Source organism: Mytilus galloprovincialis, chromosome 2, assembly GCF_965363235.1.
Source record: "Mytilus galloprovincialis chromosome 2, xbMytGall1.hap1.1, whole genome shotgun sequence".
Taxonomy (NCBI): domain Eukaryota; kingdom Metazoa; phylum Mollusca; class Bivalvia; order Mytilida; family Mytilidae; genus Mytilus; species Mytilus galloprovincialis.
The window spans coordinates 99034518-99045264 of NC_134839.1; the positions used below are offsets into that span (position 1 = coordinate 99034518).

At 33.7% G+C, this 10747-nt stretch overlaps 1 protein-coding gene across 1 annotated transcript in view; it reads right to left on the reverse strand.

The window, feature by feature from the left end:
- Positions 1–10319, reverse strand: part of LOC143065072 (adenylate cyclase type 1-like) — an 80560-nt gene extending 70241 nt beyond the window's left edge. The window contains exon 1 of the mRNA XM_076238387.1: positions 8923–10319. Within this exon, the coding sequence (XP_076094502.1) occupies positions 8923–9531 (609 nt within the window). The 5' untranslated portion in view covers positions 9532–10319. The remainder of the gene's footprint in view (positions 1–8922) is intronic.
- Positions 10320–10747: the final 428 nt, after the last annotated feature.

Here is a 10747-nt window from a genome sequence, read left to right on the forward strand (position 1 = left end):
GATGACTACTGGCCATTTACTTGAATTAACAATCTAGCTTAACATCAAGGTGACCATCAACCTACGCAGTTTATATTACCAACAGGATGACCAATGATTTGAACAGTCAAACTTACAAATATGATGAACACTTACTTGAACAATTCAGCCAATCAGCAGGATGATCAATGACCACTTACTCACACAATCTAGCTTACCAACAAGGTGACCACTAACTTGAACAGTCAATCTTACAAATAGGAAGACCACTAACTCTAACAGTATAGCTTACCAACAGGTTGACCACTAACCTGAACAGTCTAGCTTACCAACAGGATGACAATTAACTTGAACAGTCTAACTTTCCAACAAGGTGACCACTAACTTGAACAGTATAGCTTGCCAAAAAGGATGACCACTAACTTGGACAGTCTAGCTTGCCCACCGGATGACCACTTACTTGGACGGTCTAGATTGCTAACAGGGTCACAACTAACTTGAACAGTCTAGCTTACTAATAGGATGACTCTTGACCTAAACGGTCTAGCTTACCAACAAGGTGACCACTAACTTGAACAGTCTAGCTTTCCAACAGGATGACGACTACCCTAAACAGTCTAGCTTACCAACATGAAGAACACTTACTTGCAGTCTACCTAATCAACAGGATGACCACTAACCTGAATGATCTAGTTTACCAACAGGATGACCACTTACTCAAATGGTCTAGTGCACCCACAGAATATCGATTAGCCTGAACGGTCTAGCTAACCAACAGTATGAGCACTAACTTAAACATTCTAGTTTACCAACTGAATTTCCACTAACTTGAGGGTCTAGCTTACCAACAGGATGACCACTAACATGAACAGTCTAGCTTGCCAACAAGATGACCACACACTTAGACAGTTCAGCATACAAGCAAGATGACGTCTAAATTAAACAGTCTACCATACCAGCAGGGTGACAACTAACTTAAACGGTCTAGCATACCAGCAGGATGACTACTAACTTGAACAGTCTAGCTTGCCAGCAAGGTTACCACTAACTTGGACAGTCTAGCTTGCCCACCGGATGACTACTTACTTCGACGGTCTAGATTGTCAAAAGGTCACAACTAACTTGAACAGTCTAGCTTACTAATAGGATGACTCTTGACCTAAACGGTCTAGCTTACCAACAAGGTGACCACTAACTTGCAGTCTACCTAATCAACAGGATGACTACTAACTTGAATGATCTAGCTTACAAACACCACTTACTTGAACAGTCTATATAACTAACAGGATGACAACTAACTTGAACAGTCTAGCTCACCAACAGAATGACCACTAACTCTAACAGTATAGCTTACCACCAGGATGACCAAAAACTTGAACAGTCTATCTTACCAACAGGCTGACCACTAACTTGAACAGTCTATCTTACCAACAGGATGACCACTAACTTGAATAGACAAACAACCTGCTGACAAGACAATCGTTACGTTTCTAACAGAATATGTTCCATCAAAAATGAAAACAAAATCTAAACTGTTTTTTATTTACAGAATATCATACGAATGAAAAACTAGAGGCTCTAAAGAGCCTGTGTCGGTCACCTTGGTCTATGTGAATATTAAACAAAGCAAAAGATGGATTCATGACAAAATTGTGTTTTGGTGATGGTGATGTGTTTGTAGATCTTACTTTACTAAGCATTCTTGCTGCTTACAATTATCTCTATCTATAATAAACTTGGCCCAGTAGTTTCAGTGGAAAATGTTAGTGAAAATTTACAAATTTTATGAAAATTGTTAAAAATTGACTATAAAGGGCAATAACTCCTTAGGGGGTCAATTGACCATTTCTGTCATGTTGACTTATTTGTAAATCTTACTTTGCTGAACATTATTGCTGTTTACGGTTTATCTTTATCTATAATAATATTCAAGATAATAACCAAAAACGGAAAAATTTCCTTAAAATTACCAATTCAGGGGCAGCAAACTAACAAAGGGTTGTCCGATTCATCTGATAATTTCAGGGCAGATAGATCTTGACCTGATAAACAATTTTATCCATGTCAGATTTGCTCTAAATGCTTTGGTTTTTGAGTTATAAGCCAAAAACTGCATTTTACCCCTATGTTCTATTTTTAGCCGTGGCGGCCATCTTGGTTGGATGGCCGGGTCACCGGACACATTTTTTAAACTAGATACCCCAAAAATGATTGTGACCAAGTTTGGATTAATTTGACCCAGCAGTTTCAGAGGAGAAGATTTTTGTAAAAGATTACTAAGATTTACGAAAAATGGTTAAAATTGACTACAAAGGGCAATAACTCCTAAAGGGGTCAACTGACCATTTGGGTTATGTTGACTTATTTGTAAATCTTACTTTGCTAAACATTATTGCTGTTTACAGTTTATCTCTATCTATAATAATATTCAAGATAATAACCAAAAACAGTAAAATTTCCTTAAAATTACCATTTTCGGGGCAGCAACCCAACAACGGGTTGTCCAATTCATCTGAAAATTTCAGGGCAGATAGATCTTCACCTGATAACCAATTTTACCCGATGTCAGATTTGCTCTAAATGCTTTGGTTTTTGAGTTATAAGCCAAAAACTGCATTTTACCCCTACGTTCTATTTTTAGCCATGGCGGCCATCTTGGTTAGTTGGCCGGGTCACCGGACACATTTTTTAAACTAGATACCCTAATGATGATTGTGGCCAAGTTTACTTTAATTTGGCCCAGTAGTTTCAGAGGAGAAGATTTTTGTAAAAGTTAACGCAGGACGACGACGGACGACGACAGACGCCGGACGCCAAGTGATGAGAAAAGCTCACTTGGCCCTTTGGGCCAGGTGAGCTAAAAACTCGAATTGGGGAGTGCTTTAATTATATTAATTATGTTAATGGAGTCAAATTCAATTTACATGTTTATAAAATTTCATGATATGCGTCTTTTATAAAGGGACTTAACTCAAGAACTGTAAAAGAGACACTACTACTTTGATTTGAGTTTGAGGTAATAAGCATTGTGTATACCATGTATACGTTCCATAACAATAAGTTGAGGCAAGTTTAAGTTAGAGAACGGAATCGAAAAAGTAAAAAATATTGCTATTTGAAAAGGGCCATAACTCTAGAAAGGTCAAAGTGACACAACCAAAATTCAAACTTGGTCTGTGTTTTAAGGTACATGTAATAAGCACTGTGTATAAATTTTATAACATTTGGTTGAGGCAAACTAAAGTTATAAAGACCAGAAACGAAAAATCTAGCATTTTTCCATTTGTAAAGGGGCATAACTCTAAAATGGTAAAAACTAAAAAGTGATGCTTTTAAAATTCAAACTTGATCTGTGTTTTGTGGTAAAAAGCATCGCGTATAGGTTTTATAACTCTTGGTTGAGGCAAACTAAACTAAGAGGATTGAAAGCAATGTTGGGACGAACGTACGAACATACAGACGGACAAAGGTAAAAATTAAAGCCCCCTCGGCTACTCCGGGGGCATAAAAAAAAACCTTTACAACGCACGTGTAATGTTCTCTTTATGAAGTCAGATGGGTTTTCCTCGCTTGTTTGACTACAGTACAATGCCTACTACGTCGAAGACGACGCCAAAATCTTATATTGTCTTGATTAAAGAATAGTAAAGTCACATTATGTAGGATTTTTTGAGATGACGAAAAAGAACTAAATCGCAAAAAATCAAATCAAATTGCAACATATATTTTTTATGTGTGTATACTCAAATGTCAGAATATATCGATTTATTTAGGTTGAACCAAGTTTAAAGTCATACCATGTCATATCAATTAAGGAAATAAAATGTGTTCAATGTAAGATATGTTCACATGTTTATTCTCTTCTGTCAAATTTCTATGTACATAATAGTTATATGTATGTGTGGGGCTCTCAACTATATGCACATAACTGTAAGTTAGCATTACTCTCTGCAGTCACAGTGTAAAAGAAGATATGGTTGCCAATGAGAAACTATACAACAGAGACCAAAATGTGTGGAGGTTAAAATAAATATAGGTCAGCCTATGGATTAAACCCATTACTGTATATCATGTATATTAAAGCCATTAGAGTCGCGGTAAGACAAACTGTAAAACTATTCAAGAAAAAACAACGGCCTGATTTATGCAAAAATCATTAACAAAAACACAAGTAAGTTTAGTATAGCAATAACTTAAAACGGAACCAGTTTTAATACACCAGATGTACATTTCGAAATGTCAATGAATGTCAAATCGTTAGAAAATAGAAAGCTTATATATATGTTACAGTAAATAGGTGAAATTAGGAATTACATGTAATTACTAAAATTTAGGAATTACATGTAATTCCCAATGCACTTAGTAAATACAAGTAATTCCTAAAACTGCCCAGTAATTACCAGTAATTACTGATTTTAAAATGAATTTTTACACCTATTTACTAACTGTTAAAGCAATGTTGTAATATGGTCAACTGGTCAAAAGTTATGGTAATACTAATTAGAAAATCAGTGAGTATTCAGCTATCAAAATTTTAAGGGTTTTGCAGAACCCAGTGACTCGCCTTCTTTTGCTGTGAGTCGCAGGCCCAACAAAAATAGGAAAACAAAATATTTATAATTTTCCTCTAGATACTATCTTTTGACAAGCTCTGCAAGAATCTTCTATCAAAATTTGTTAAAAATTCAGGATGGTTTATGAAATCTAAACTTTAACTGCAGAGTGTATGTTATGTTGACCGGAAAAAAAATAGTCCGTTTAAATAAGTAATACATGTATACGAAAAAGTATAGTTTTTTTTACAAACGTTATTTCTAGATATTATCTTATGATCATAAACAAGCTTCTGTCCCATTTTGGTAGAAATCCAGGATATTTTGAGAAAGTAATTATTAAAATTTTAAAAAATTTAACCAAAGTGTGAATGTAATGTTAACTGAGATAAAAAAAACTAAGTCCCTTTATAAGTATAATACGGAAAAACTTGATTTTATTTTTACAAAATACTAATTGAAATTTATCTTTTGATCATAAACAACTGAAGCTTCTGTTCAAGTTTGGTAGAAATCCTGGATAATTTGAGAAACTTATCAAAATTTAAAAAATATAACCACAGAGCGAATATTTGTGGATTCTGCTGGCGACGGAATTATTAGGTTGGTTCGCTATGTCTCACTTTTGCGACAAAAAACGCAGGCTCGACGAAAAGGAAAAGAATGTCAACATTGAAAGTAAAACAAAAGGGATGGGCCATTTAGTTGACTTTTTCAATCCACAAAAAGATCATTCTTATACAGGAAGAAACGATGATAAAATGTTGTTGGAGGTATATAAGCTTAAGTTTGGAGGTCTTGAAGAACTCATAAAAACACGGAAATATGAAAATGTGACTCTTAACGCCATCAATTTGTATAAATTTGTTTGTAAAAAATGTCAGCTTCATCGCAAATGTCTGAAAAAAGAAGTCGTAAGAAATTATGAGATTTTAAGAATTATCAAGATCATTTAACCAAGTTTGCCATAATCTAATGTCCATCTTAAAAAATAGCTGGCTAAGTTGCCTATAAAATTCACAAAAATGTTTTTCTCAATTTTGGATTGATATCATTGTCTTGCATGCTCAAAATGATTTTTAGGGAGTTTCAAAACTTATAAAACAACCATTTTCCAGTTTCAATTCACAAACACTGAAGAGTATGCACTTTTAATGTGCCTTATAATCCTTGATCCTTAAGTAAGCCCTAAAAATCCCTACCCCTTACTTTCTTATTAGATATCTTGAATTATGTCTTTAATTTTTAAACAAAAATATCAAGTTAGTAAATAGCTGTAAAAATGACAAAAAAATCAGTAAATACCTGTAATCACTGAAACAACTAGTAAATACATGTAATTACTAAATTGACTAGTGATTACAGGTATTTACTGAAATGTTTAGTAATTACGTGTAATTCCTAATTTCACCTAACAATAGTTAGAGTATGTATAACCGAAAAGAGACAACATCGTATAGACAAATTTGTACAAGAATCAGAGCTATGCAAGAGGGAGATGCATTTCTTAAATTAGTTTCTATGCTTTAAAACAGCAAAGTTCAATTCAAATGAATCAGTAGAGTCATACTAGAACCGAAGTTAATAGTTACTTGAGAGATGTTACTCGCGTGGAAAACATTCGTTTACAAAATCTGATCGTATGCTTTTTTTTTCTAAATAGTTGTGTAATGAATGTTTTGATTTTGGTTTTATTATTTAAGTTCTAGGGTTCCTATGTGCTTTAATACATGTACAACTGTTTGTTCCTTCAGTTGAAAATTTGTCCTTGTATGGATACAGTCAACTCCTCTGGGTGAATAGTCTTATCATACCAACGTTTTATCTTATAGCATTGCTCGTTTTTGTTCTAATGGCGTATAAATTCGTTGCTTTGTTTCTGTTGTTACTCGTGATTACACATGACAGTGTTTTTAATAGTTCAAATCGATCATTTATATCTTCAAGATCAACATAGATATTTAATAGCAGATACTTTTTATACAGACAAACAGAATAATCTGTTTTCCAGAAATGAGAAAACAGAAGCAGTGAAACAAACACTGATATAAGTATTTACGTGCAAAAAGAAACCAAATGCTTTTTAACTGCGTCCCTTAAATCATCTAAATATTTCAACATTTGTCCAAGAAAAATTTTGGGCAACAACACTTATCTTCAGAAAAAAGTCTTTATTTCAAGAACATCTGACATTTTAACATCAATTTGTGGTGGTTGTTGAACTTGTTCTGTCTTAACACTTGGTTTATACTTTTTGGATTTGCAATTACAATTTGACTATGTCAATCCCAAACCGACGAACCAATATTGCCGCGCAAGATAAAACGTTGTTCTATAATTTGTGGCCTTGTGAAGTGTATAAAAGAAACTTGCGCTGAACCATAGGAAACTTTATATGCTAGATAGATTAATATACACTCTTGCATTATCTCCTTAGACTGTGATTCATATTACAAGTGTAGACGTTTGGCGGAGTAAAACAATGTGACTAGAATCAGAGATCAAAGATGGAAGGATATATAAAGTAGTTTCTTCTGTATTCATGACTTGAATTCGATATAACCGTAAAGGCAGATATATTATGAAATTCACTCGGAGTCTGTTTTCTTACACCAATGATAGAAAATCGAAAGCAAGTCTATCAATAAGACACTTGAAATTGATTTGATTTGTCTTGATTTTTACATTTTCTCTAAGATCTGTTTAGGACAATTGACATAGTGATGAAGTAAAGTTGAAACGTTAAGTTTATAAATAGCATACATCATGTACATGGCATACCGGCTGGGAAAAAGAGATAAAAATAATAGATAGATAAATATGATTTTTCCACTAGAGGACTCTGGACGACCAGTAATGGATAGGAAACATAAAACATAAAACCTACATTACATCATAAAGGTTTCAATAAATCTAAATATACACATATAAGGGAGCTACCATTTGATTTTTATGGGGGGCTAGGAGGAAAAATTTTGTCCTGCATTTTTTTTTTTAGCTGTAATCTCTGTCCTGCCTTTTTATTTTTCACTCTGTTCGGTCCTGCCTTTTTTTTTAGTTTATCCTGACTTTTTTTTACCTAAATTGTCGTCCTGACTTTTTTTTTTGCAAGTGTCTCATCCTGCCTTTTTTTTTTAATCAAAACTCCTGTCCTGCCTATTTTTTTCAAATTTCATCCTAGCCCCCCCATAAAAATTAAATGGTAGCTCCCTAAACATCAAATACCATGTAGAGTAAGCCTTCATATAATAAAAATTCAAATACCGCATTATCTTTTGGGAATAGGGGTTGGCATGGTTGACTAGGAGGGTGAGATGAATTGTTTGGCCTGTTGAGAACTGAAAATAAACAACCATGCACCAGACAGGATGAAGATGAATACTCTGCAGCCTTCACAAGATGCAGAACTGACTATTGTGTACATTGGTGAAAATCCACGCGATTATGTCACAGGAAAAAGTATGAAAAGCAACAGATGAAAGTGAATTGTCAATCCACAAAAAAAAAATCCTCCTGCACATCCCCCTCTCTGAAATCGTTGACCCCCACCCCCATTGGAATACCAAATGGTCGTCCCGTTATACAGGTATGGAAGGATTTTCTTTCCCTCTCGAATAAAAATCAGTACGAAATAAAATCAGATACGGTAATAAATTAATTATTTAGATAGTATATATTTTCAAATAATATTTATTTTCTCAACGTGACTATTTTTTGCAATACATGCGATCATCATGATCATTAACATTCCTGTGTACTGTCTTGTCAAACTGGAAATGAAATGTCTAATGTTATGTCAGATTTGTATGGGTCTGTCAGATACCCTGAATGGACGAACACCATATGTAAACAAAACTTTTCATTAAGAAAGGCATGTAATGGTTTAATGGTCATCATATCGGACGAGACATCACCGCCTGCGGTTACCAACCTTTGTGTGAAAGTGTGTATTATGATTGTCAGTCTCTAGGCTTAATGCATAGTTTATATAAGATAAATGAGATAACCAACCGAGTTTATATAAAACTTGTGGCAAATTAACTTATTTTCGTAGGTTGGGTGCCTTTTAATGAAGCCATCTATGTCACTATCGTATGACTACCAAGGGCTCTTTTTTCAGTAGTTTAAGTATTTAAATTATTTTACTTGGACATTTATATCGAGGTGTACGAGTCAGCTGATCATGACCACCCTGACACATGATATTTCCCAAATAATACTTGGTTGTCCGTGATATTGTTTTATGCTGTTGATAAAGATTTGAAATGTCAAGATAACCAAGGTATCAATCAACACCGGAACTAATTTACTTGTTTGTTTTCATTTATCAACTTAGTTAAGACCCTCTTTATTAGATACACATGTTTGTGTAAATAGGTATAAAACTTACCTGTCTCCATAGTAACGAATATGATTTTTTTTCTACGATAACCGCCGAAACAACTAGATGACACAGGGGAAGAATAATTCCCAAAACTGCTGCAATATATGTCCTTAGTGGCATTAGTGAATAAATCATGAAAACGACAAACATCACTTCCCAAACACCGTCTGCTACTGTGTAAATTGTCCGGATTCTTCCAGGAAAGTCAGGACCGAGATCAAATGGAAATGAAAGAATTGCAAAACATACTAAAAACGGCAAAATTATATAACAAATAACAGGAAAGTTGGTTTCTTTGGTAAATCTGGTATGCAACAATACGTAAATTCCAATAAATATTAAACACTGAATTCCCAAGTATATTCCACTAACTGTCACATTTTTTACGTAAACAAATTTTAAGATAGATAAACAAGCAGTTAGAAGGATAAAAACTCCAAGCATATATCCAACGGCAGATTGTTGTAAAGTATAGACATAGATTTTATACAGTCTTTCTAATTCAGCGCTTTCAAATTTCTGTTTACCTATAAGTCTTTCAATTTTGCGCTTCCTCCTTTTAAGCATTGGTGTTGTTTCTGTCCTGCTCGGTTCTCCGGCTTCCAAGGACTGCATTTTGGAAACTTTATCTTAATCCCGTTTTTGATAATAACTTAATCCTTTGCGACAATTTGACAGATAACCAATGATTTTATAAAGCTGTAAGACTATGTCACAACTTCCCACGTGTATTTCAAAGTGCCTATCATCCAGATCGTTCCCAACAAATTTCGTTATCCTCCATTCATGCTAGCCCATTCACACCACCGTCCAAAATATTTATTTTAAACACTTCTTAAACATTTCTCTATTGTGAATGAAATAAACTTTAACAATTGCTTAATAATAAAATAGCGTCGTCGCGTGTGTACACACAATACTTCATTTTTCTTTGTATTTAAACTTCACCTCACGTCCCCTTTTGACCTGTTATTTCCTTTCAGAATTTCACGTTAGATGTTAAGAAGTTTCACGGTGGGTTAATCTTGTGCATCTGCTATTTTCTATGCGTTATTCACTCAATTATACCTCTAACTGTGTAGCTCTCCATCTGTTTTCTCAAAATCTATTTATATCAACACGGTATCATAAATTGTAATCTGTTTCTCTCTACAGTCAATCTACCTGTTACCTGCACACTATATTATACTTTCTTTCATTCTTTCTCTATAGTCTTTGATAGTATCTCTGTTCATTGTTGTCTGAATTTTAGCTATATATAACACATATTAGCATCCGCTTCGCTTAACACGGGTGACTGGATGTTTTAGAATTGAAAAAGGTTGAATGATTTCCTTGTAATAGATTATAACGCAATGTTCCTCTTTACCTTAATATCTGTCTAATGATTTAAAAGAATGAGCGACGGTCTATAAACGTCCATTCTGGACAACATTACAACGATATATATCAAGTTACTGAGGAAAATAATTTATATATATGTGTGTATAATGTGAGAGATAGAGACGATATGATTTATTTATGGAAAAGTAGACAAGGATTTCTTTGTGGTAAAATGTACTCTAAATATTTTAATCGTTCAATAATATTAGATTTATTGGATAGAGAGAAAAATCAATTTACAAAGCAAAATCAACGTAGTTAAAGATTTTGATTAACGGTTATAATCAACAGCGTGCAATGATTACATTACTTTAATATTACTATTCTGATTTAGAGGAAATACTATACAACATATAATTGTGGCAAGTCTAAAACACTTTTGTTTCTTAATGTTAGATTATATATAATATATGTTTTCGAAATTCTCACTAACTATTTGTGTAACGAA